Source organism: Dunckerocampus dactyliophorus, chromosome 18, assembly GCF_027744805.1.
Source record: "Dunckerocampus dactyliophorus isolate RoL2022-P2 chromosome 18, RoL_Ddac_1.1, whole genome shotgun sequence".
Taxonomy (NCBI): Eukaryota; Metazoa; Chordata; class Actinopteri; order Syngnathiformes; family Syngnathidae; genus Dunckerocampus; species Dunckerocampus dactyliophorus.
Genome location: NC_072836.1, coordinates 4,279,108 through 4,306,889, shown reverse-complemented (window position 1 = coordinate 4,306,889; position 27,782 = coordinate 4,279,108). Strand labels below are relative to the sequence as shown.

General features: G+C 43.1%; 2 protein-coding genes across 4 annotated transcripts in view; one reads left to right on the top strand and one right to left on the bottom strand.

Annotated features, from left to right (window-relative positions):
- Positions 1 to 2,194: 2,194 nt before the first annotated feature.
- The window catches only part of znf281a (zinc finger protein 281a), a 39,742-nt gene continuing 14,154 nt past the window's right edge, over positions 2,195 to 27,782 (top strand). The window contains exons 1-4 of one of the 3 annotated variants that reach the window (XM_054760075.1): positions 2,195 to 2,250; positions 2,409 to 2,435; positions 2,524 to 2,728; positions 24,257 to 25,000. The gene's annotated coding sequence lies outside the window, so the exon portion shown is untranslated. Of the gene's footprint in view, positions 2,251 to 2,369; positions 2,729 to 24,211; positions 25,001 to 27,782 lie in introns of those variants that run through there. The other 2 variants (XM_054760078.1, XM_054760077.1) reach the window with 2 other exon arrangements.
- Positions 7,767 to 25,310, bottom strand: kcnj19a (potassium inwardly rectifying channel subfamily J member 19a). The gene is made up of 3 exons (XM_054760095.1): positions 24,312 to 25,310; positions 11,639 to 11,855; positions 7,767 to 8,545 (listed from the first exon to the last, which is right to left on the bottom strand). Exons 1-3 carry the CDS (start codon positions 24,975 to 24,977, stop codon positions 7,881 to 7,883), a joined length of 1,548 nt encoding a protein of 515 aa, XP_054616070.1. The 5' UTR covers positions 24,978 to 25,310; the 3' UTR covers positions 7,767 to 7,880.

Sequence of the window (27,782 nt, the reverse complement as noted above, 5' to 3'; positions counted from 1 at the left end):
CGTTTTCGATCTTTGTTAAATTTTTCAACATTATCAGAGCCCTCTAGACATGAAATAACACCCTCATAGTCACCTTTACACTCCTATTACCCAATATAGTAGATATAATCAGAGAAAATAAGTCATAAATAAAATTTGTGCTTGTGTGTGTCGCAGTAAATGTGTTCCAGTGCGAGTAGGAGAGATGAGTGCACATGCATATAAACTGCACCCACCAAATTTAAAGAGAAAACATTTTTTGTTCAAATATAGGTACACGTTGTAGCATGGGATATTTACACAGAAAGACACACTATAAACCTTGCAATCCTACCTACACTAGTCTAAGCAGAAACTGTAGTAATTCTATATTTGCGATGTGGCGAAGGATGACTGTACTGTGCTATAAATCTAGTAGAAGGTGAATTAATGTTATTTTTTTTACATCTAAAAGTTAATTCACTCAACATTTTCCAGCAGGAAGACATGATGTTCTAACTGCACGTTTTATAAGTACAATACTGTACGCCTGTAACTGTTTCTTAATGTGTAAAACTGCATTTACAATGTGTCCAATAACTGTGAGAGGAATATAATAGGGTTTAGAGCAGGGGTCACCAATGTGGTGCCCGTGGGCACCAGGTAGCCCCCCCCACGAGGACATAGGTTTGAGGTTTTCAGTTCATAATGAAAGAACAGTAGAAAGAAATGCATTCTGAAATACAACATGTGAGTTGTGGACACCAGCATTTTGTTCATGTTCTGGTAAAACAAGCATATTTGCTTTGTTTGGGTTTAAAATAAGCTCTGAAAATAAATGTTACAAAAATGAGTAGCTCTTGGCCATTTACATTTCGTAAAAGTAGCTCTCACAAGGAAAAACGTTGGTGACCCCGGTTTAGAGTATGAAAAATAGGCATTTCTAGGGATTTTGTGGTTGCGGCCATTACTGTTTTTTTTTTTGTTTTTTTGTTTTTTTGCCATTCGCGGAAGGTTTTGGAAGGTTCTTGATGCTATATGATAATGTGAAACTTAGAGTGGGGTGATGACGGTGTAGGTTTGGTGTCTCCTCACTCACTGCAGTCGAGCCTCTCATGTCAAAGTGTGTGTGCGTTTTGGGTTTGGCGCGATCGTATTTTGTCTGCGCGCACACCGGCATGTGACAAGTACAATTTCACAGCAGAGGTAGCGCCAGACGAGTGATTTGTCCAGAGAGGCAAAAGTGCTCACCCGGCACAATGCAGCCGGGAAAACACGAGCACCGCACAAGCGCAAGCAAAAAGAAGCAGAAAGCAAGTAGAGAAATGGAACACGGAAAAGCCATTACTCCTGTTTACAGGTTACGCTCTCCATGCTGTTTTTTTCTGGATGCTGAGTGCAAATGCAGAGTGGACGGCACAGCAGCGTGTGTGTGTGTGTGTGTTATTTGACAGGAACACTGTGAACATGCCGCTTGGTCACCGTTGTTACATCACACAAACACAGGACACTCTTCATTAGCTGTAAATAAAAGAATACTATTCGGCGTCTTTACAACTTTGTTTACTATCACCACTCCTGTTGGTTGTTCTGTTCCTATTATTGCTGTAACCATAACGACCAGCCTTCCTCCAACTTTTCATTGTTGGGTCAAACAAAAGTGCACCTGTCCTTACAGCTGCTATTACTATTAGTGGTAGTTTTCAAGCAGTGCGTTGTCATTGACAGGAGAGTTGTTGTTTAACTCTACATGCTTGCTAGCTACTAGTTAGGTCGGTAGTTATTTAGTTAGTTAGGTAAGTAGGTGAAACTATCACATTCCCAATGCGTCCACGAAAGAAGCCTTAGAATTTCCGTCCACATTTGGCCAATACAGTCTGCTTGCATCGGGGCCCAAGTGGGGCAGCGACCCACTAGACGCAGCAAATGGAGCTGAACTCAATAAAAGTGTGTTACACTCCAGTCCTGTAGGTGGCAGTAACAGCAGAGACCAGCGCTTTTGAGGACGTGAATTTTAAAGGGACCTATTATGCTTTTCCTCTTCTCTGACCTATAAATGTTGTATTCTCGTGTTAAACGATGCCAACGCTTCAGATAATGAGGTTTGCGCATGTTTGTGTGTTTTACAGACACAAGTGGTTCGGCAGCTGTCTGTAAGACCTCAGGAGCGCTTCGGAATGTGACCAATTACAGCGGCGTGGGCTCGGCAGGAGGCGTACCTGGAGGAGGACCGGGAGTGGAGTAAATTACACAGACTGTTTGGGCGGGAGGCAGGAAACACTGCAGGAAGAGGTGCAGAGTCTGGAAGATCTAGAAAGCTTTCTGTGCTGGTTATCGTGTGTAGCTGTAGCTGCTTTAACAGTGAAGTGCTTTTCCAAAATGATTTAGTTCCTGAACGATTGCAATATTTACCTGCTTCTTCTTCTGTTCACTACTTTCCACTGCCACAGGTTGCTTCTCAGCCAACATTATTTCAGGTTAGTCCCTCCCCGTCCGCTACGTAGCCAAGATGGCGACTATTGAGGGTGGTAAGTGTTTATCATGGCTGTGTTTCAATTTGCACAGTTCCACACTTTCACGTACCATTTTGAGTGCACGAGTGCGTTCACACTGAGAAGTACGGCAAAATGCAGCGTGCCGTCAGTACCCGGATGTTGCACTCAACACGGCCAAAGTGATGTAGAGGGCATTTTGACTGACAGAATAACTTGAGTGGTTGCAAAAAAAGAAGAGAAGAGGAAGCAGATAAATATTGCAGCCATCATTTCTGGTAAGTGCACAATGACAGTAATGGATTACAGTGGATTTTCTCTGGAAGTAATTTTTTTAACGCAGAAAAAGCATCTCAATCATCCTAAATCGGCAATAATATATAAATACGCGCTAACACAGTTCTTCATGTTTGTCTTTATGCTTCACTGTTCACTGTCCACTGTTTATGCTTAACTTTTTTTTTGTGAAGCGTTGAGATTTTGCACTTTGTTCGACAGCCCTTCAACGCACCATAGTTGTGTGCTGCGACTGGCTCCACTGTAACGATTGGATTTGTTCATGGATCATCTAATCATTGACTAGTGGTGAGTACCTACTGTATACATTTTATACTTTAAATGTGTTGAATAAGTGTGTGAGGCATATTTACAACTTAAACCTAGATTGTGTCGCGAGTGAACAATGGCAATTGGAAAGAGAAGGGGAGGGCTCTGGAGCTGAATCTAATCTAATTGCAACAGCCTCTTTTATTGAAAATGTTAATCCAAAATCGGAGGAGAAGGTCAACATCAAGCTAACAGGAGGGTTTGGAAGGGGTGGAGTGAGCCATGTGTCAAAAATATATATTTTTATAGCCGTATCAATTGTTTTTTTTGCCATTTGCAAATGTAACCCCTGCAAAGTGTACATATCTTGTATATAGAATGAAAGTGCGCAAATTGAACCACAGTGGGCGTTTTGACTGCATTTTGCCATACTCGGCGTGAATGCACTGATGTACTCAATATGTAAGTGTGCACACGTATGCACTCAAAATGTGTACGTGTAAGTACAGAAGTGTGCCAATTGACACACACCCTTTGATTGTGGATATTAAGTTTTGCACTGCACGTATCACCGTCTTTTATCTTTTTGACGTCAATAACCAAGACCATCTGATGTTTTGCCTTCCGCCTTCTTAGCCCTCCCCAGCTGACAAGAAATGCTTCATTTGTGTTATTTTTGGATGCAATCGACCCTTTTTGGCGCCTCAGGCTCCATGCGAATACAAAAAAGCAGCTCAAAGGCAAGCAGGTGTTCATCTGAAAATTTTATACCTTAGACCCATGAGGCCTTCTCGCCTCCTGTGAAGACAGATGTTGAAGACCTCGCCTTTGATGGTGGAAAAGTGGTTGAGATCACCGTGTGAGAGTGAATCGTTCAAAGGAGAAACACATCCTGCTGTTGGGCTGAGATGTCTTGGAGGGTCTGGGGTGGAGAGTGGTGCACTCACGCTGGCATGATGAACGCTATTGATTCCTTGGAGGCACCAAGAGGTCACCAAACTTCTGATGGACCTCCATCCTCCACTCTCTCTTGACACCAGCTGTCCCCGCACTGATTATCCCGGCCCCACAGCATCGGATTGCGGGCGCTAGGCCGCGGCGCTGATACGGCTATTGATCGCTCCTCTGATCTTTAGCCCGGTTGTATTAGATGGAGACATGAAGGAGGGGGACGTCACGTCCCCTGAGGGCGCCAGGACTAAGCACTCTCTCCAACACTCATTCCCGACTCTTCAGCCCAGTCGCTGGCTTTAAAGAAGCAATATTTACACAAAGCACCAATGAATCAATCATACATTATTTTTAAAGGCAACAGGGTGCTCCTTTCATACAGTATAGAGGATCTTTCATTGGTGCTGTTGCAGCAGGGCCTTAAAAACAGAGCAGCACTCCTGTAATATAAAGAATCTTTGATTGGTGTTTTTGCAGCAAATCCTCAAACAGAGCAGCACTCCTGTCATAAAGAGGACCTTTGTCTACTGTTTATCCAGTCAATGCTGAAAAACCACACAATGCTCCTGTCACATAAAGGATCTTTGAATAGCGTTTTTGAAGTAGGTCCTTAAATGCAGCGGAGCACTCCGCTCGTATAGAGAATCTTGGGCTAGTGTTTTTGCAGGCGGTACTTAAAAACATAGCAGCAATCCTGGTATATATATAGGATCTTTGACTAGTATTTTTGCAGTAGGTCTTTAAAAACGGAGCAGCACTCCTGTCATAGAGTGTCTTTGACTAGTGTTTTTGGAGCTGATCCTTAAAGACAGCAGGGTGCTCCTGTCATATAGAGGATCTTTTCAGTATGTCCTTAAAAGCGGAGCAGCACTCGTGTCATATAGAGGATCTTGGACTAATGTTTTTTCAGTCGTTCCTAAAGGACACAAATGAAAATGCTTCACAAAGGATGATGCATTTTGTGTCATTTTTCTCTCTGAATCCTTCGGCGCGTGTAGGAATCCATCACATTAGAGGACACGCTAATAGATCATCATCTTCACTGGAGCTGCATGAGCGGCGACGTGGCTTACGCCAGGCAGCTACAATCCTAAGTTGCTACGGTGAAGGCGGCTTGCTTTTTGATTGACGGCTGCAGCATCTGTGTTTTTGTTTGTGTGTGTGGGGGCGGGGGTTTCTTTTATTGTCGCTCGCCGAGGCTCACTTCCTTTTTGGCGGCCCATCTAGCCGTGCAGTCACTGTGCACACATAAGAAAAACAACCTTCCTGTCTGAAGAGAACCAATGAGCTATTAATGTACTCTACTTTCTCACACCTTTATTTTCATCCAAATTGGACATTAAAGCGTTAGTGGATGAATTTGAGTTGGCATGAAGTATTCATGTCCCAGGTATTTTTAACCTGTCGAGACATCAGGGTCATTTAGGTAAAAGGTGAAAGTTGTTTGAAAATGCCAGACAGCACTCATAGCATCATTCTAGTCATCAATGCTACTGACAGTGCTGAAAAATGCAAATTAGTCAAAAATGTGCTAAAAAGTGACTTTTAGGCTTATAATCGTTGTTAGACTGGTCTCGTAATGCCGCTTTGTACCTGAGGGGGCGACAGTGAGCACACAAACAGAAAGTTTGAACTGCTGTCAGTAAAGGCAGCTATGACTGAACTCTTGACACATACGACATCAACATAATTGATTGAACCGAATCATTAGCTCGTGTCGTGAATACTTTGTAATAGGGTGAACAAACGTCCTGTTTTCCCAGGACATGTCCTGTTTACCCAAACTTACGTCCTGTTACATTCCAAAACTTAAGCATTTGAACTCAGGTTCTTTGGTTGTTCTATTGTTGTTCTGGAATTTGTGTCTTTGGTTATACAGTGCAACCTCTACTTTCGGTATTAATTTGGTCTAAAAGCTCAAAGGTTAGAAGAAAACCGAAGCCTACGAAAACAGAGGCAATGTTTCCTATAGGAAATAATGTAAATCCAATCCCTCTGTTGCTGACACCCAAAAATATGATCCAAAAATAAATTTCATAGAGATGAATTATAGTTTAACATGCAATGTAACAATGTAAAATAATTATAAATGAGGAATAGATGGAACTTATTGTTGATGCAGACATCAATTGTATTTCTCACCTTTTTATTACATTGCTGCCACTCGCAACTTTCTTTGTCCCCATGGTGGGTTATTTACCAGTCCCACTCAATAAAACAAGCGTACACAGTGAGTCAGCAACGGCACTCGATTATGCGGAACGACACAGTACAGAGCAAACCGACTAGTTTAAGTGCAATATTATACAAAAACGGAGGCAAAATTTAGACCAAAAAACGAATCGTATGAAAACTGGGGCGTGCGGAAGCCGAGGTTTGACTGTAGATAGTATTTTGTATTATAACAATTTTTTATCCATACAGAGAAAGCACACTTTAAATGTATTGAAATGATTATGCGTCTTCATTGCTGGGCCGAGTGTCCTGTTTTTTTAATAATGAAAATGTGGTCACCGTGCTTTGTAACTCTCTCCATTCTTTACTATAATTTGTCGTCTGACACGCAACATACACGTTGTGAATGAACGGAATGAGGTATCGAGCGGTGAGTGGGTGTTCAAAGCTGCAGCTTCCTAATGAGCGGGGAAGCCTTTTTCTCTCCAAGTGTGCAGTTAAAGCAGGAAAAGCCTCCTGGAGCATTGATTGGTGCCTTAGGTGGTCTTGGTGCTAACAAAATGCTAATACCCTGCCCACCACATACTCTTTATATGTTCTATTACGTTGTTGTCATCGGGAGCTAGAGAAATGATCCCTCTATAGAACACTTTATTGGTCCCTTGAGGGGAAATTAAATGTACACTTTCTCATATTACATCAGGGGACGTCACAGTTGTGCCTTGGTGCAGGTCTTGGTGCAGGTCTTGGCTCTACTGACCACTCCACTCCTGGTGCAGCCCAGACAGATGCTGATTTGACATGTTCATGCAGTGGTGTCCAAAGTGTGGCCCGGTGTCCATTTGCAGCCCGTGGTGTGTTTTTTTTGTTTTGTGGCCCATGGAACAGTCTAAAAATACAATTAAAGAAGAAAATTTAAAAAATGCAAAAATTTGCTAGAATAAATAGAAAATATTAGGAGAACAAAGTCATAATATAATGAGGAAAAAAGTTGTACTTTTATGAGAATAAATTAATTATAAATTAATTATAACAATATAATTAAATTAATTACATTTTTGAATACAATTAATTGAAATTAAAGTTGAAATATATTATTTTAAAGAGATGTTATTTTCTGAAGTTGTCATGTTATGAGAAATAAAGCAAAACCAAAAAATATTTTTTTCTGGAAAACTAGGTGGCTGGTAACATTACAAGAAAAATAACATGTAAATGTTGAAATATTTGTAAAAATATTAAGAAACAGGAATGGAAAAGTTAACAAAGTGTAATAACAATTTGGATTGTTTTCATTATGAGGCCCTTGATGGAAAAGGTTTGGACACCCGTGTGTTAATGTAAGCAGAGTTTGTTTGACACCATCTCATTACCTCCCTGTCTGCAGCCACGCTTTGACCATTATCAGCCTGCATCGCCACTAAACGCCCCTTTTTAAAAAAAATAAAATAAAAAAAAGGTGGCTGTCCATTATCCTCTCCTGTATGCTGTACTTTATTCACAGAGGCTGCATGGAGTGCCACTTGTCAAGGGGAACAAAATGATGCAATTAACAGCAGCCTATTAGACCGCTTTGTGCTTTTTGGACAAATTAGTGATGCCTGACCTGATAATGCACAGTCACACACAATAAACGAGACGGAGCAAAGAGCGGAATATAATTTATTCATCGATAAAACTAAGATTTTCTAACAAGTGATGATTTACATGCAGAATGGTCCATCTGTGCAATAAAACATCCCAGCAAAGGGAAACTAATCAGCGGTCAGCGTTCATCTTGCGTAGTTTGGCCGGCAGGTTGTCCTCTGGCCTCCTGCCGGCTGACAGCAGGGGGCTGCGCATGGGGACCGGCACTGGGGGCAGTGTGGGCATGAGGCTGTGCTGGTACAGGTCCCCAGTGGACTGGGTCATGGGCTCAAAGCCCACCTTGAGCGACTTGAGCTGCAGCCGGTTCTCGTCCTCGGGCCCCGACGAGGACCCGAGGCGCTGCAGCTTGAGGGGCAGGTCGCCTGTGCTGCACGCCTTCTCCGAGTGCTGCGAGCTCAGCATCAGCACCTTCCTCTGCAGGTCCTCCTTGCCGGACGAGCTGATCCTCTGCAGCTTGCTCGGCAGCCGGCTCCCGGCACCTCCATGGCGGCCCCTGTCGTCGGAGGTGTTGATGCAGTCCATGGAGACGACTCGGTCGTGCCGCGTGCCGTGGCTCTCGGTTAGCGCCGGCGTGGGCGTGGAAAGAGGCGAAGGCGGGGAGTTCTTGCCTTCGTGCTCTTTGACACTATATGACGGGGTGGGAACTTCGAATGTACTGTGGAATTGGGAGTAGTCCACTCTGAAAAAGCCCTCCTCAAGGGACATCACGGGTAGGAATCGATGGCCCCACAGGACCTCATCCTCTGTGTACGAAGTCCTCGCCTGGCAGGTCATACCTGGAAGACAATGTAGCAATCAGCATGAAAGGGGACCTATAATACTAATTTTCAGGCCTTTGTATTGAGTTCTGGACTCCTGTAGAGCAGCGACACACGATAACCCCCACAGAAAGCTTTCTAGATCTTCCAGACTCCGCACCTCTTCCTGCAGTGTTTCCTGCCTCCCGCCCAAATGGTCTGTGTAATTTACTGCACCCCCGGCCCTCCTCCAGGTACGCGTCCCACCGAGCCCACTCTGCTGTGATTGTTCACACTCCCAAGCGCTCCCGAGGACTTTCGGACAGCTGCCGAGCCACTTTTGTTCGATTATTTACGCAAAATAAACAGTTAGGACACTGATAAATTGTTACTTACAGCTTGCTCTTCTGACTCTTCAACGCCACCAAGTCATGATGGAAAGAAAAAATCAGCAACTCTCACCACTTCTGCCTGATGCTTGCCTCTGTAGGTACACCCGAGGAAGCATTCCTGGGAGCCATACATGCTAACACGGTGAGCAGAGCAAAGCAGAGCGAGGGAGGGCAGGCCTACACCGTTTGCCTGGGCATGCCCATATAAGGAAGTCTGGGTTGCATTGATGTCAGTGGAACTCGTGTTAAAAAAAACAACTATGTAAAACACAGCGTGTAGAGCCGTCCAAAGCTGCTTTCAGGTCTCACTTCCAAATGCTCAAACCTCATTATCTGACGAGGTGGCATCGTTTAACACGCGAGTACAACATTGTAACAACATTTACAGGTCAGAACAGAGAAAAGCATAACAGGTCCCCTTTAAAGATCTACAACCTTTTTCCTGCTGTTCCATATGATGCAGTGCAGGTGATCTTTGGATTGAACAGGCGTACCTGCTAAATTGACCATCTTGTGCTTCTTCTGCGCATGAACTTGGCTCTCATGGAGTGATTTTTCCTGACATTTACCGTTTAGTTGTGGGCTCGCTTCACAATCAATAAACACTAAGTGCCTACTTTTTTTCTGATCCGGTGGCCGGGCTACAACGCTCGGCTCGGGAGTAGGAGTCCGGTCCTGTCCTTCGGTTGTTATGTCATCGCCTGTTGCTATTCCAGGCTCATGCACACGGGTAAAAAGGTTTTTTTTTTCTTCTTCTTTCATTTTCTTTTTCAAGCCGCCAAAAGTATGACTTTTAATCATGAGTTTGCTGCTCTGTGGTGTGGATGTCTGTTTACTGGTGCTGACTGTCCACTTGTGCAGTGTGCAGGGTATGTGTGCTCAGCCATGCTGCATGAAAATAAACGCTTGCTACTCTCGTTTGACAACAACCAAAGGTGCACTTATATTAAATTCCTGGCAATTCATTAGACACTTGATTGAGAGGTTTCAATTGCTCATAACATCTCATAGATTTATTCCCTGTCAGGGGTCGCCACAGCGAATCATTCGCACGAATAGTTTTCCCACCGGATGCCATCCCTGATGCAACCCTGGAATCGAACCTATGCCCAAGCGTATACCAGTATACCACCAGGCAACTGTTTTTATTTATTTAATGTGTATGCATTATTTACCGTCATTGGTCCAATGGACGCCTTTATTTTATGAACAGTAGTCTCCCGTATCCGTGGCATGAACAGCTGTGGCTGTAGGCAATATTTTGCCTTTATTTTCATAATATTTTGACTTTATTATCGTAATAGTATAACTTTTACTCAAACTAATTTTGCTGAAATTGCAACTTTATTCGTTGTTTTTTATGTTTCTCATAATGATACAAATTTTTTAAAGAAATTACATATTTTGGTTTTTAATATTTCAACTTTAGGCTGTTTTTTTTCCTCGTAATATTTTGACTATTAATGGTGGATGAGCAATTCCATCCTTATTGCTATTACAACATTGGTTCTGTTGTTGTTGTTGAGCAGCATCTCTATTAGGCCAATTTGGGAGATGATGTTGTTGAGAACACTTCCTTGTCCTAAATGACAGCCCTGCGGAGGTGTATTCTCTTGTTGTGCTGCTTCTGTAGCTGCTGTGTTGTGCAATATACTTGCTAATAACTTACCATGGGGTCACGTTTTCCATTTCTACTTTCTCATGCACTCCACACTATTATTAAAGTTAAACATTCAGCTTGCACTGTATAAGGAATTTAAAAATATACTGTATATACATAATAAACATATACATAATACATTTTCTCCAATTATCACCTGCTCCCAATTAACACTCTTTGTGGTTTTAGTAAATACACGTGCGGGTCGATCCTATACCTTCATAAATGTGAGGGTTGTGTCAGCGTGAAAACAGACTGAAAAGCAATCATGCTATGACTGTGTGCTTACCCCGGATGGAAGAATTTCATCTTCTCAGTAGTATACTTGATATTTTTGGTATATTTTTGCTGTTGGACAGTCTAGGCGTACTAAACAGAATCTTTAGCGCTACAGTGCTGGGCTGTCCCTCAGCACCGCAGCCATAAACTTCACACTCACCCAGGTTTTAATGGCACTATCAACACAACACAGACCCTGTGGCCTGCCTGCCCCCCGCCTCCTCCCTCTTTTTTAAATCTCCTAAGCCTATTGAACTCTGTGCTGTGTCCTCCAGCGCTGCCTAAGTGAGCGTTATCTTCCGTGGAGCAAAGAAAAAGGGCCGTTGGATTTATTTGTAGTGGACCCCAGGGATGAGTCCTGCGTTAAATATGCCGAGTGGAGATCTGCCTTCTTGCCCACAGGAGAGCATCCGTCCAACATGGCCGCCTGTGCACTTAAGGCTCAGTGTCGGCTGACAAAATCAAGAAATGCAGTGGAAGTCGAACTAAAAGCCGCGACTCATTAGTCAATGTGACGCACGCCTCTTTTCGTGCATGGAACCAAAGCATAAAGCTATTGTGCTGTAATGAAACATCCACCATAATTTAATCAGCGTGTCATTTTCATGTGTCGCCGTCATTCCTACCTTTCCACGTTCCTCTAATACGCCGAGCCAGGAAGGCGCCGGCCAAATGAGATTTCAGCGTCTCGGTCTCAAGTGTCTATCAGACGGGAACGTAATGCGGACTAATGTTCATATTTCCATTTAGATTGAAAGCAAGAAAGAAGCGGGGTAGAAAAGAAAAAGCGGGCTTGCCTACCAGTGGTCTCCACGATGCCTTCCAGGATCACCACGATCTCAAACTGCTCGCTGGTCAGGGAGCGCTGGGACAGGTCGAAAAAGGGGCTCTTGGGGTTGATTTCGTGGCAGATGGTGAGAGGGGAGACCAGGAAGAGCTGGTCCGCTCCTGTCCCGAAGCCCACGTCCAGCTCACACTGGTCCAAGGGCAGGAACTCTCCTTCGGGCGTCTGGCGGGACTGAAATGACGTATTGTAGGTTAGGTAGATTCATTTGTCATAATGTTGCTAGTTGGATTGGAAAGTTCTATGATTCCCTGTTTAAGTAACGGCTAACTCCAGGGGTGTCCAAAGTGCCCTCCGCGGCTGTTTGTTATTGGCCTGCTGCAAGTTCTAAAAATATAATTCACCAAGAAAACTAAACAAACAAAAACAAAAATGGAAAAGTAATTTTACAAGTATAAAGTCATAATATTAAGAGGAAAAACATTTTCATCTAATGTGAAATACGAAAGAATTTTACAAGAATAACGCATAATATTATGAAGAAAAACAACATTTTAGTAGCATAAAGTTTAAATATTAAAGAAAAAAATACTTTTTGTAGTTGTAATATTAGGAAAAGCAAACAAAACAATGAATAAAGTTGCCATTTATGGAAAATTAGGTTGCAGGAAACTATAGGAATAAAGTCACAATTACAAGAAGAAAGTTGAAATGGTTGGAAAATAAAAAAAAAAAAAAAAAAGTAGAAATGGAAAAAAAGCTAAGAGGAAAAAACTGCATTTTTACAAGAATAAACGTGTAATATGAGGAAAATATGTCGTTTTGGTCACATAAGTGTTAAAGACAAAAATGCATACTTTTTAAAATGTTGCAATATTATGAGACACAAACAAAACAAAATAAAGTTATAATTTTTAGAAAATTAGGTTTGGACAAAATTGATAACATTATAGGAATAAAGTCAAAATAAAAAAGACACTCTTATTTTAAGGGTCTATTAAGTATTCTTTATTGTGGAACACACAATGCAACTGCACCATGTGGGTGGTGCGGGTATCAAAATAACACTTATGCACCAACATTCATGTAAAACTATACCCGTATTTACAACCTGCAAAGCCTGCTGGGTAACCTCGCACTAGCTACTCTTCCTCACACACTAAACACAGAAATCGTAGTTGAAAAATGCCGCAGTTTGGGGCGCCACTTGTCATGATGGGGTGATGGTGGGTCCCACTGACAAACCATTGCTGTAGAACACTTGAGATGACAGTGTTCTTTCGTGGAAAGCTGGGGGGGGGCACTTTCACAGCGGATCCCCGCACATTCGCCATTAAGCAACCATGCAAATTTTTGTTTTTAAAAAAAAAAAAATCCCCTCCGAAAACTGGCTGTTTTTTCATGTTTTATTCATGTCATTCACCCCAAGTCGGTAATCATTTACTGTATAAGTATGTGATGATGTGCCGCATACATGTACCAGCCTGCCAATTTTACATGATTATTGCTTGGTTTTTCATCAATGGTTGAGATGACATAGACTAAAGGAGAGGCCTTTGATGGCTCGTACGAGAGACTAGACAGTCAGGAAGGAGATTGGCAAGGCACAGAGATCGTGATGAGGAAAACGTGCAGCAGGTTAGGCTGATCAAGGATAGAGATGGCAATGTGCTCACAAGTCAGGATAGTGTGAGGGCAAAAAAGTGTACATTAGCGTGCTGAGAGAGGAGCTTGGTATAGCATGATAGCTTGAGCAGGACAGCAGTGAGGTGTGCACGGATATCTTTCAAATTCCAGGTTCCGTGGACAATAATGTTTACAGATGACGTTGTGATCTGCAGAGAGCAGGTGGAAGAAAACCTGGACAGGTGGCAGGATGAACTGGAGAGGAGAGGAATGAAGGTTCAATACATGCATGATAATGTTAGGGTGTCGGGTGGAACTGTGAGGATGCAAGGACTAAAGGGGTTGAAGCACTTGGGGTCAAATGTTCAAATAGAGATGAAGAAGCGAGTGCAGGCAGGGTAGAGTCGGTGGAGAAGAGAGACAAAAGAGTACCAGCAAAAGTATGACAGATTTACAGGACGGTAGTTAGACCAGCCCTGGAGACAAGACAAGGTCAGAGAGGCCACTGGAGATGGCAAAAAGGAGGTTTCTAGATAGGCCTGTCATCATAATCAATTAATCGCACGATAAATAAAAACAAAGTCGATCATTTTGCCAGCCTCGATAAATTGACATGTGCATGTGTGTTTGTTCACTCTGTGCATCTGTCTCAACACCTGGGCGCCTTGGTTCTAGAGCGGAATGAACAGAGTGAGTGAACCCTCTTGTCAGTCATCCAGTGACGAGTGGCGAGGCTGCAAGCAAGGTCACGCACAGCAGCAGCACTCTTATGGCCAAATGCATTGTGCTCCATTCCAAACATGTACTTTGACCAAACTCCGACAAAACCTAAACAGCATATTCCATACACAATGGCGCTATAAGTCAATCAAAGAAGTGTATATGCAAATGAGCTGATGTCTGTATTGACACACAATGTAAACTGCAGAGTATTTCCGGGTTATTTCTCAGTTTATTTTTCAATATCTAGACAACCAAAGTGACGCTGATTCAAAATCAGAAATATTGTGAGACTGAGTCCATTTTATGTTCATTGGTTTTTTTTTTCATTTTTGTAGTTGTTTTTTTTTTTTAATTTATTTTATTAAAAAGGTCTTGACATTCCAATTACAAACTTTAAATCCTCTTGAGAAATTAAAGTTGCTTTTGATATGGTGTACTCACATTATAATGCCATATATTATCATTACATTCATGGGAAAGTGGTCTCAAATAATGCTGACAATATCGTTTACTGGCAATTTGTGGGATAATTGTCGTCCAGAAAAATGTGTTATCGTGACCTGTTATCGGGATGTGGTTATAGAGGACATGCAGGTGGTAGGACTGGCAGAGGATGATGGGAAAGCAAGTCAGTGATTGTCACCTACATGCAAAGCTTCTTTCTCATCTTCCGCAAGATTAAATCCAAAACAGCAATCCCTTGAACTTGAAGTCTTGTCTGAAGTGTTTTTCAAAATGACAAACATTTCAGCAACACTTGTTTCAAATCCCTCTTGCCAAAATATGCATATTGTATCTCATTAGCAGGTGTTACTAATTAGTCTATCTCCTTGGCTGCAATTCTTCCTTCTCATTTCCCACAATGTTTTCTCCTGCTATTTTTCTGGCGTGACAGCACACTTTCCCGCACAACAACATTTATCACAATAACACACTTTGCAGCATCCTTTGTTTTCATTTCGGCATGTCTTGTTCTTGCCACACAAAAAAAAAAAAGCCCAGAAACATTTGCACAACCTGGCGGTGCCCTCATTATTACACCGCTCGTCATAATCATGGAGACAGATTTGGCACTCAACCACAACTGGTGTTTGACTGGAGAGACAAGTGTATTGATCACACCCAAAAAGGAATCTTTTTCTTTTTGGGGTTCAGCCAAAGCATGAATGGGATGAGATCCTGCCTCAAGTGGAAGAGCGAGGGAGGGGATGGAATGTGAGGTGGACAGGCAGATTAGTGCGGCGTCTGCAGTGATGCGGACTCTGCATCGGTCCGTTGTGGTGAAGAGAGAGCTGAGCTGAAAGGCAACACTCTCAATGTACCCGTCAGTCTGCCTTCCTACCCTCACCTATGGTCACAAGCTTTGGGTAGTGATCGAAAGGGTGTGGCTGGGCTCTCCCTTTGAGATAAGGTGAGTTGCATTGTCATCCAGAAGGAACTTAGGGTAGAACCGCTGTTCCTCCGCATTGAGAGGAGCCAGATGAGGTGGCTCGGGCATCTGGTCAGAATGCCTCCTGGACGCCTCCCTTGGGAGGTGATCAGGGCACATCCGACTGCTTGGAGGCCTCGGGGAAGACAGATGGCACGTTGGACAGACTGTTTCTCGACTGGCCTGGCAACGCCTCGGAATCCGCCGGGAGGAGCTGGACAAAGTAGCCAGAGAGAGGTACGTCTAGGCTTCCGTGGTTAGACTACTGCCCCTGCGACCCAACCTGGGATAAGCCGTAGAAAACTGATGGGTTCAGCCAAAGCAAGGAACAGAACTGCGGGTGCTTTCAGGAATGATCTTTGTCGCATAACTGTATCCTAACAGAATACGTTGGATTTACCGTTGCATTTTATGTGTTTATAGCAACACTTGAGATCTCAACATGACCCAAGAATGTTGAAGTTTGAGACATCAGTCACATCTTTTACAAAATATGCATAAAAATACTCTCTTGCCGAATAATTGCGCACACAGTGTGGATACCCATTTAAGTCGGTCTCGTTTATGTCGACAAACCGCCTTTGTCGACCAATTCAAGTGTTCCCCTTATCGCTAAAAGTGCCGCTGAAGTCGACATTGACATAGATGGTCGAACGCTTTTGTCGACTTCAAATTTGAGCCCCAAAGGGGTAATTTCTATGGACAAATGGGACCGTTTATGTCGAGTTCTTGTTTTGTGCGACTCTCGGGCCGTTTGTTTCCCAAAAATTGGAGAGTTTGTACCAGAGGTGTGGACTCGAGTCACAATTTTGATGACTTTGGATTGACTTGACAATATCATCAAAGACTTGCAACTTCATTTGGACTTTGACGTCAGTGACTCGAAGCTTGACTCGGACTTTAGTCTGACTTGACAATACTTGAGATATGTGTTGGGTAAATCGTGTCTTTCTTCAAAGTGTTCAACGATCATCGTTATCGATCGTCATGTCATTTCCAGCAAGACAGCATGTTTTCCCTTTGAATCTGCCTCACTGGATGCAGCGATTAACGTTAAGAACAAACAATTACACAAATTCTGAATGCTATGTCACAACTCTTTTTCTGTGACTGACCATTTCTTTTTCTGTGGCTAATATGAACACGAAACATTGCTTATGACTTGTAAAGACTCAAATTTAAAGCCTGTGCTTTAAATTTAAACACTCAACCTGTGTTGTCTTGACTTGGACTTGCACGTCTTGACTTGAGATTAAAGACTTGAGACTTGCAAAACACTGACATGCTCCCACCAGTGGATTGTACTGTACCTTACTAATGAGTAGGTTGGAATGATGTGTTTCCATGGAGCCAGATTTCACTTTATTTCTCTACAGTTCCTGTCTGGAAGCGTGATAAATCCCGCTATGTGTCATCATTCCAACACCTGTGGTGTCATATTGCCGCCTGTGTCATCAGCATGTATTCCTCTCATGTAGGATTCTGTGGGCTTGTTTCTGCGTGTCTAGTTCCATCACCCAGACCGGCGCTGATGCTATACAGTACAGTCACAACTACGCACGACCTCTCCCTGACATTGCCCCCCCTCCCCCCAGAGCCCACTGAGTGAAATGTGAGTAAACAGCGTTTTCCAATTGAATATGAATGAGTTCCGCCAGCGGGGTTCCTGTCTGAGCCGCTCCGGTGTCAGGAGGCCGACATTCAATTGTCAGGTACTTAGCGGCTTGTAAAGTCCGCCGTGGCACCTTAGCTCCATCTTGCGCGTCTTACTAGCTTAGGGACGGCGACACTGTCTCTGTTTGTCGCGTCACATTAAAAAGACGGATGAGCGTATGCAAACACGTCCACACAAGGCTACAGCTGGCGCTCTTTGAGAGTCAAGTCCACAAGTGAGCTGATGTTTCTCCCCAAGCATCAAGAATTTTCGACGCACAAGAGATTGTCATGGATGGTGACAAGTCAATCTAGTCAACATCTCACATCAAGCAAAGATGAACCCTTTTGCCAACTTACTTTTAGCATCCCCCTGCAGCTTGTAGTCTGTGTGCATCAGTCAGTTATTGTTAAATGCCCCCTATTATGCAAAAGTGACTTTTTAATGTTATTAAAGTAACGTGTGTCCCTAGAGCAAGGTGTGTTCATAGTGTGGCTTGGGGCCATTTGCAGCCTGTGGCTGTTTTTTTTTTTTTTTATGGGCCCCGCAGCACAAAAATAAGGAAAACTAAACTGGAAAAAAACAACAGCAAAAATGGAAAAAACAGTCGTACTTTTACAAGAATAAAGTCAAAATATTAAGAGAAAAAAGTTGTAATCCAACGAAAAAATGTCATAATTTTTACAAGAATAACGTGGTAATATGTGGAAAAATGACATCATTTTAGTGGCGCGAAGTTGAATTTTTTTAAAAAAAATTTTACGCTTTATTTTTTAAGGTCAGACTATTATGACTAACAAACAAAACAATTTTTGGATAATGAGGTAATAAAGTATTATGGGATTAAAGTCCAAATATTATGGGAATAAAGTTGTAATTATGAGGAAAAAAATGTACAAGAAGAAGGTTGAAATACTTGGAAGATTTAAAAAAAATACCAGCAGAAATGGGAATAAGAGCTGGCACTGTCACGTCCTGCTTTCTGTTTATTCGCTTTGCTTGCCTCGGCCTTCTCCTCGTCTGTGTTTTCGTTTTTTTTTGTTGTTTTTTTTCAGGAGCCCTTGCGCCGGCTGGAGGGGGACAACTGGGCGCACCTGAGCATGATTGGCCGTGTCCTTAAGTTGATGGACCGCAGCTGGGAGACGCTGGTTTATTCATCTTTCCTCCACCACACTGTTGTTTGCTCGTCTGCCTGCACCTTTTTGTATTAACTCGCTGTTTCCTCCACACTTGTGTATTTTGCAAACTTGAACTACTTGGACCTTGTCATGCTCAAGCGTCTCTTCAAGGTGAGCCCAGTTGTTCCCCCAGCCTTCCGACTCGGCCACCTGTTATTCTATTAGACTTACTTCCTGGTGCTAGTTTTCTGTTTTATCTCCCTCGTGCCACTGCCTTTTATTACCTTTGCGGACGATATTATCGATCTGGGGTCCAGCCTTTTTTCAATAAAGTCCAAATACGATGGGAATAAAGTCATAATTATGAGAAGAAAATGTACAAGAAGAAAGTTGAAATACTTGGAAAATTAGCAGCAGAAACAACCGTCATTTTACAAGAGTAAAGTCAAAGTTTTATGAGAAAAAAAGTTGGCACATATTACGAGAATAAACTTGTAATACTATGAGGAAAAAAAGTCATTTTCATAGCATAGAGTTGCAGTATTAAAGAATTTTTTTTTTTTTTTAAGTTGTAATATGAGCAACAAAAAAGCAAAATTAAATTGTAATTTTTGAAAAATTAGGTTGTGGGAAAGTTACTAATATGGGAACAAAGTCAAAATAGTATGGAAATAGAGTCATAATATTATGAAAAGGAAATTTATGAAAATTATTTATGACATTTTTTTAAATATTTGGAAAATTTAAAAAAAAACAGCAAAAAAGGGGAAAAAGGAGCAAAGAGTGAAGTTGAAACTAATATGCTTAGCACTTCTTAGCGTCACATATGTGATATATGGCATCTATTACACTGGACAGAGTTACAGTGTATATGTAAAAAGTGCACAATAGCACTTCTTGGGAGAACTCCCAGAACTCTGTGTTCCCAGTAGGGTAGGGCGTACTAAAAGTACTTTGGAAATTCTGGCATCAAGGCTAGGTTTTAGACACACACTTCCAATACACTATGGGGGCAGGAATATTTAAAATTGATGAAAAACAGTTGAATATGGGATCTTGAAGATGATTAAAGCAGGGTTATTGGTACTGTACTTGTTTTTCCCACTGCTTTCAGCCCATTGTTCAGTCACATTTGGATTAAAGTAACCAGCTCATCAATGTTCACTTCACCTGTGACTGACTTCATTGTCTGTATGATCAGCATTCCGCTCACCTCACACATTCATTCAAACTTCTAGCATCTAATCAATGCTTCTGTATCATTTTCACCGCCCTCCTCGTCCTCGGCTTCATAACTGCATCTCTGTTCTTACTAGAAAAGAAAATCCATCACGAAATGAAAGTGCTTTCTCGTTTTGGTGCCACTTCTTCAAAGCTCAGTGGAAATGAAACAAGGCGACTACAAAGCAGCTCATACAATTCAAAGACCCTCTCGGCTTTCCTTGGTTTTTAGTTAAGTAAATCCTTCTATCCTCAACCTCCCTGGTGACGGCAGACTTGCATCTTGGACCTGCGTGTTCCGCCAGGAAAGCCTCCCGCCGACGGCGGCGCAGCACGCATGGCTGCATTTCAGCCGCTCGCTGGGGGACTTTGTGACAGCTCCCGTCGGTCTGCCTCCTCCATCGTTGCTGTCAGCTGTCAGCCGCTAATTATCCACTACAGCCTCAGCAGTGCGCCGCACGCCGACAACTTCCTGTCCAAACAGCCGCCATTGTTTCACACTTAGACAAACGATCAGTGGAAGTGTCTTTTTTTAAATTTATTTATTTTTTTTGCCACGCTTGTTCCAAAAGAAAGACTAGCCTCAACAACGGGCGCTAAGAGAAGGATATTGACAGGATGTTACGCGAAGTAAAAAGACTCCCTTTCAGAGCAGGAAGACCCCCAGCATCACCGCACGCTACCTGACGTGATAGCAAAGGGGTTAACTTCTTTACATTTAAGCATGTGAACATGACCTGCCGAGGGTGCATCTGTGACATGCTGCTTCTTCACATTCCACCTTCATCACTGGAGTTAAAATTGCCTTTTGTTATTTTTATGCTTTCTTTATCCATAACTTTTTACACTGATATGACAAGAAAGTTATACACGACCTGCCAATAGTGTTTCTTTTTATTTAATTTTTTTGCCTTTTACTATTACTATTAGTAAGTGTTTGAATTCTTTTTACACTTGTATGCCAGTTAACGTTAAAAATGACCCGCCTACGCCGCCTTCCTGATTAGAGCTAAGAGAAATTGGTTTGTTTCTTACCTTTTATGATGAATGGTGCTTAACTTCTTTTTACACTTATATCACAGCTACGAATGCTACAAATTTGATATGTTTGGCGCACGCGGTTCACCTTTGTTCACACACACACTTCTATCAACTTTCAACTTCTTTTTACACTTGAACGACAGTTGCCTGTGAGAGTGCAGGCCTGGGGTTTTATTCTTCTGAACTTCTCTGCTTCTTGTGTGACAGTTGAGAGTGTGCAGAAATGTGGTTTTCTTTTGCGGCTGTCTGCTGCAGAGGTCATTTCTGCTTCAAGCCCTCCACTTCAAAGCGGGGAGTGTGGGAGATATCCCGGCTTGCAATCGGCGCCCATCAATCGGTTTTATTAATAGATGGTTATCAGCGTTATTAAACGCCAACCTTTTTGCCCTCTGTCGTCACAGGCAGGATGCTGCAGTGGGGCCGTACAGTAGCAGCCACTCTGGGCATCATCGATGAAAACACAAGCACGCTCGCCGCACAGTCGCCACTATACGCAACAGAATGTGCACAAAGTACTGATATCCAACGCAAGAGCTGTGTGAAACAATCTGCTTTTGCAAAAGTAAATGGTGAGGAAGCGTTGATAGGCTGGCAGTTCAACAGCACCACCAGCGCCTCAGCACGGGGACTGCACTGGAGCGATCTAAAATGTGATTATTCTGCCAAAAAATGTAGAGGATGATCTCTGATATCATCTGCGCTCGTGCTGCTGCAAACCAAGAGCAGGACTTGAGCCCTGCAGCATGGCAGTGATGCACGGTGGTGGTGTATTTATTACACTTGGCAGAGTGTGCTTGGAAATGTGACGTCCTTTCCCTTTTGTCGCCTTTTATTGTGTCTTTTCCATTATTGCTATTGTAGTTTGCAGTGGTGTCGAGCAGCGCTGCATCCTCCTGAGAGGTCTTTTTATTGGGTTGACCTTAACAGCTCTCAGTGACTCCATAAAAATGTCTACTTTTGACACATGGCTCGCGCTGCCCCCTCCAAATCCTCTTGCTGGCTTGATGGTGACGTTCTCCTTCGATTTCATATCAACATTTGGAATAAAAGTCACTGTTGCAATTATTAGATTCTATTGAGATGCAGGACCTTCCCCTTCTCTCTTCAATTGCCATTGTTCACTGGCAACACAATCCAGCTTTAAACCCTAAATATGCCTCACACACTCATTAAACACATTTAAAGTATAAAATGTATAGCTGCTCACCACTTATCAATAATAATGAAGATGATCCTTGAACATGAATTATTAAGGCATTCATTTGTTCCAAAATGTCAGACAAAAACCGAAATGCATGAAGACCGAAGCAATTTTTCCCATGCAAGTCCAATTAATCCATTCCAGACATCCAAATATATTTAAAAAGTATACATTTTATGGAGAACAATTCTAGTTTTACTTGCAGCAAACAATGTGAAATAATTATATATGAGGAATGGATGAAACTTAATGTTGATGCGGACTTCCAATACATCCTGGCGAGATTGAATTCAACAGTGCACGCACTCGCAACTTTCTTTGGCCCCATGACGGGTTATGTAACAGTTGCACTTAAAACAGTACAGGGCAAACGGACTAGTTCGTTACATGCAATATTGTACGAAAACCGAATCAAAGAAAACTGTGGCATACTAAAGCCGAGGTTTGGCTGTGGAAGTTTCACATTTGCGTCTCAGGGCACAGCCACAGTGCGTTCAAGGACTGGCGAACCAAGTGCGACATCTCAATGCTTGATGAAAAAACATTGTCAGTGAAGTGTAAAGACATAAATATTGTCAGAACTGGTTGCTGGTATGTGTGAATTCTCTACATTTTACCTGTATTATCATGTATTTATAAATGATTCGTGGCTTAAGAGTGAATGAGATGTTTTCTGCAGGAAAAAACATCCCACTTTTGGAGAAAAATAATTAAAATATTTTTTTACTCAAAATTGAGACTGTGCGGGGATCCTTTGTAGTGGATCTGCAGGTGTACTTAATGTTGTATCCACTAAGTGTGCGTGTGGTGATGATGTCTGATTAAGATGCCGAGAGCTTCTGGCTGCGTCTCAGGGGTACGTCGGCGTAAAGGCGTGTGATTATACTTTACGGGGCCGCTCGCTTCCTGCGTGCTTGCAAATGTGGAAAAAGCCTTTCCTCTCTGCCTCTTTTTCTCCTGCACACATCATTAAGCTGCCTGACACCGCACTACACACGTGTGTGTGCGCGCGCATGTGTGTGTGTGTGTGTGTGTGTGTGTGTGTGTGCAGGGCTTAAAAAAATAAAAAAGCACCTAATGGCAAATGCTGTTTGTCTTCTTTACGGCCCGTTTTGCACTTCCAACATGGATGTAATGGAAAGGAACTCAATTATGATAATTGAAAGAGGAGTCAGTCTATCTTGTGGCTCTTTGTGGTCATTTTCTGCACCGTTGCTCACACAGATCTGCTGCGGCAGGCTGGCGCGCATACAACGGGACAGCTTTTCTAAACTGTAGTGGTTCACATAGCTGACTTTCGCATACGGCAGGGCCTAACATTTGAATTTGTATGTGTACACCTTCACAGATGCACAGCTATTCCATGAACCACAGAGTCGCCGGGTGTGTGGTCTGCAAAAGCAACTACCAGTCTCTCTAATGAGTGCTGGGTCAAAAAACACTGGAATTAACTGTGGTGGTAGGCAACCTCCTCACGTAGTTTTTCTTAAATTAACTCAACAAGATGGCAGGAGGTGCGTTTGACTTATCATGAGTGGTCAGCATCCAGCAGCTTTTTATACCTCTGCATGCGCTTTAAAATATTGGCTGTCTGTGCTCCTTACCGCTGTTACGACAGTGTTGTGCTTATACGCTTGTTAATGAATGACCACATGGTCAAAGACAGCTATCTTTTCCTTTACGCTTTCTCATACACTCCAAATCATCAAGTTTTTCTAAAAATTACTTACTATGTAAACTTAACAGCCTCTCTCCAATTAACAGCCAGTCTTCTTTGAGGTTTAGGTAAATAAACGCCCCCAGGTTCCAGCATTTCATGTACGCTATGTCCGAATTTTATCACGAAGACAGACAGACGTCCTATCCTGTAATCCTGCTCACTAATTTCCAGCGTTAATATGATAAAGCTCCCTGGCTGAGGTAAAACACGCAGCCAAAGGAAAGAAGCCAATTTACAACTGCCGTAAATACACTTTACGCTTAGTGCTGCCTCCCAGGAGAGCAGTTTTACTGACTCCACACTACTCTGTACTCCACTTACAAGGCCAACTGTACTCTATCCCTGCTTCACACCTACCCGAGCAGCACACAAACAACACACTCACACACTGGGGCTCTTATCGCGCACCTGCCTCTGCTGCAGCCGATGGATTGTGATAATGACGCCATAAGCCATGTTTGGTTTGAAAAAGGCTGCAGGAGGCTGTGCACTGACAGCTGCTTGCTGCATGCTACTTAAACACTAACAACACATGCAATATTTAACATGCACCGCGCAACTCTTTGCTTTTTTTCTGGACAATAGGAGAAATGTACGTTTGCCCAATCAGTGGTGTACAGTATGGGTTGCTAACACCCCACTACATTGAGCCTGTTTGACCCTCTAGGGCCACCATATTTCACCAGTATATTAGGCTTTTTCCCATTAATTTTAATTGTAACTTTTCTATTCTTAGAATAATATCTTTGTTGATGGGAGTTTAATGGAAGTTACCAAATGTATTTCCATGTCTTGTAGACGTCGTTTTAAAGTTGCTCCATGCATCCAACCTTAATGGAGCAACCATTCTAATCCTATCAATGACCATTTGATTGGCTTTTGTGTTCCTGGTAAACTTCTAGGAGTGCAGTGAGGTCCATGGAGCAGTCAACTGAGTGTTTGTGGAGGAGGACCCACCTTGATGAGCTTGCAGCGGATCTGCGCGGACACCATGTGGCTGTTCCTCAGGTTGCCCACTCGGAACATGAGGCACAGCTTGCCGTCCCGCTGCGAGATGACGGCGTCCTGGCTGAACATCAGAGTCTCCGCGCGCTTCTTGGGCTGCGACATCTTGATGAACATGCAGCCGATGAGGAAGGCGTCCACGATGGAGCCCAGCAGCGACTGGAAGAGGAAGAGGATGATGCCCTCCGGACACTTCTCCGTGATGTAGCGGTAGCCGTAGCCGATGGTGGCCTCGGTTTCGATGAAGAAGAGGAAGGCGGAGGGGAAGTTGTAGACGTTGGCCACGCAGGGGGTGTAGGAGGCGTCGTGGCCGTGGTTGAGGTCCCCCCTGATGTAGGCGATGATCCACCACATGGACGCCATCACCAGCCAGGCCACGGTGTAGGTCAGGATGAAGATGAGCAGGTTCCAGCGCCACTTGAGGTCCACCAGCGTGGTGAAGAGGTCCGACAGGTAGCGGCTGGTCTCGCCGCCCAGGTTTCCGTGCTGCACGTTGCAGCGGCCGTTCTTCTCCACGAAGCGCTGACGCTTCTTCTTCACCGGTGCCGAGAAAGCGCTGGCCCGATTCGTGTTGACCACCTGGTAGTCTTCGCCGAATTTCCTACGCAGTGCCGCCATTGAAGCTCCTCCCGCGTTAAAGGGTGAGTGAATAATCCATCTTTTTGGTTGTTTTTTTGCCTCTAAACTTGTTACCTGCAGTGCGTAAAAGTCGCCATGGTCACTTTAGCGCCCAGAGATCTTCCACTTGATGATGTAGAAACAGCTTTACTTGTGCTTTAAATCCAAATTAGCATTTAATCACCTTAAAATCCAAGATGATTCCAGTTCGTGTGAGGCTCAGGTGGACGTGGAGAGCCCACAAGATGTGCGCTTTGAGCCGTGGAACACTCACCACGTTTGCTCTCGGCTGTGCAGGAGGTGCGTGCGTGTGTTTGTGTACGTGCGCGTGTGTGTACGAGAGAGAGAGAAAGAGAGCAGGGGAGATTTACGCATGACCACCTTTGTGTTTAATAGGAGCGAAAGGGAGGACTAGGAGGGTTGTGTGTGCGCCATTTAGTTGTGTTAATTTGGTTTATTTCATCAGTGTGTGGTTGAACTGATATCGTCTACTTAACTGACTAATCCTTTCGTTCATTTGATTCTTCCTTGTGCTCTTTTAATTGGCTTTTGTATTCTTTACATGAATGGACGAGCGCCCCAACTCAAGACAAGCCGTAAGTCAGAGGGCGCCCTCTGGTGGTAGGCTGTCCTAAGGGCACCTAACTTGGCTTTATCCTACAAGGTGGAATTGCAACTACTTGTACAGTACGTCTCTAAATACAGTCTGTGTGCAGTGTTGGTGCTTCATTCAATTGCTCTATTCAATCATCAAATCATCATTAGCGTTCGGGTTAGTGGTTAACATTAGCGGTTAATATTAGTGGTTAATGTCAGGCGTGAGGGTTAGTGGTAGAGTTGGGATTTCACTGTAGTGGCAGGGTTAGGGTTAAGCATTAGTGGTCAGTGCTCTGGTTTAGGGTTAGTATTAGGCTTTAGCGTTAGTGGGTAGCGTCAGAGGCAAACTTTAGTGATTTTGTGTTAGTAGTTAGGGTTTCAACTATAGCTAGGATTTAGGATTAGGGTTATGGTTAAGGATTAGTGTTTAGGGTTAGCGTTAGGGTTGGTTAATATTAGGGTTAGGATTAGAGTTAGGGTTAATGGTTAACATTAGTTGTTACTGTCAGGGGTTAGGGTTAGTGGTAGGGTTAAGCTTTAGTGCTTAGTGTTCTGGTTTAGGGTTAGTGTTAGGCTTTAAGGTTAGTGGGTAGTGTCAGAGGCAAACTTTTAGTGGTCTAGGGTTAGTGGTTGCGGTTATCACTATGATTAGGATTTCGGATTAGGGTTGGTGTTAAGGGCTGGGTTTAGTGGTTCATGTTCGGGTTAGTGCTTAACATTAGTGGTTAGTGTCAGGGTTTAAGGTTTGGGTTAGTGGTAGAGTTAGGGTTTTTGTTTTAGTGGTCGGGTTAGTGTTAAGCATTAGTGGTTAGTGTTCGAGTTTAAGGTTAGTAGCGTCAGAGGTAAACTTTAGTGGTTAAGATTTTTGTTGAGGGTTTTAGGGTTAGTGGTTAATGTGAGGGTTAAGGGTAAGCTTTAGTGGTTTGGGTTTAGGGTTAGCATTATGTTTCAGGTCAGTCGTTAGCATTTGGTGTTAGGTTTAAACTTTAGTGGTTAGCATTAGGGTTGGGGTTAGTGCTTAGATGAGTAAAGGAATTAGTGTTTTGTAGCGTTGACAAGTCCGTGGTGGTGTCCCCCCCATCACAAGACAAATAAAGCCCCCTCACAGAGAGACCCCTGCTTCAACAAGAGGGACTTGTGATCATCAGCAAGCTGGAGGATTAGAGCGTAGACGACCACGACGGCCATCTGTTACGTGTGGCCGCTGAATCAGTGCTCTGGCCGCACTCTTGGAAGATGTTTGAACATCCACGTGCTTTGTCTGTCAGACTGGGATGCATTCAAGCGAGGAGGGGGGAGGAAACAAAAGGCGGCCGCACAGACGGAATTATTAATGACGCCTTTGAATTGATCAGCCCGGGCGTCATATGATACATTTTAGCACAGATTCCACTGCGGGACAATGACGCCTTTGTCTCCTTCACCTTGGGAAAGGTAGTCTCACGTCTCGCAAAGCAGGCTTTGACCTTCATGTACTGCTCATCATCATCATGGCGTTGAGATGGAAAGTTGGCTTTTACGTATAGATGCACTGGCAGATACTAGAATAGAAACCTCTTTGTCTCACTGAGGTCAGCTTCAACTTAACTAGCAAAGTACTGTAGCTTCTTTAATGTCATACATGTATATAGTTACATATATTTGCAGTATAGTGCATGGAAGGAGCAGGATAAAAATGCACCCATTCTTATATATTTTTTGCATATCTTTACTTTCTAATGTTCATTGATGCTCTCCTTTCAGAATTAATGAGTTCATTAGCAAAGGCAATTAGGGGTGGGGGTGTCTTTTACATGCACACACATGCACCATGCGGGACATCTTCTGAATCCATTATACTGGCTTTTTTTTTTTTGCTGCTATCATTCCACAGTAAATGATTTCTTTGATTTTTATTTATGTTTTGCAGCTTTTGCTGTTAGAAATATGCTACAAAACATCATACCCGGGAGTACTGTGTATGAAATATCAGGGCTAGTCAGTTATAGCTACATAATGTTGAACAGATATTTATGTGCCTTTATCGGGGACCTTGAGTGGAGCATTTAAGCATTTACTGCACACTAGGCAGTGTATCCCATACATTCATTTCACGTTCCGCAATCTAACTAGTAATATTGCGGTGTTGGGAACAATAATGCCATCATAATTGCCTGAAGTATGTATGCAAATACTACATGTTACGCATAGTGTTTATATGTTTGACCA

What these genes read in the sequence shown, in the direction of transcription:
- kcnj19a (XM_054760095.1), bottom strand. Translation starts at nt 24,977, where the DNA reads ATGGCGGCACTGCGTAGGAAATTCGGCGAAGACTACCAGGTGGTCAAC. An exon ending in TCCGCTGCAAGCTCATCAAG is followed by an intron (nt 11,856 to 24,311) that starts GTGGGTCCTCCT and finishes ACGTCATTTCAG; the next exon opens with TCCCGCCAGACGCCCGAAGG. An exon ending in AGGCATCGTGGAGACCACTG is followed by an intron (nt 8,546 to 11,638) that starts GTAGGCAAGCCC and finishes ATTGTCTTCCAG; the next exon opens with GTATGACCTGCCAGGCGAGG.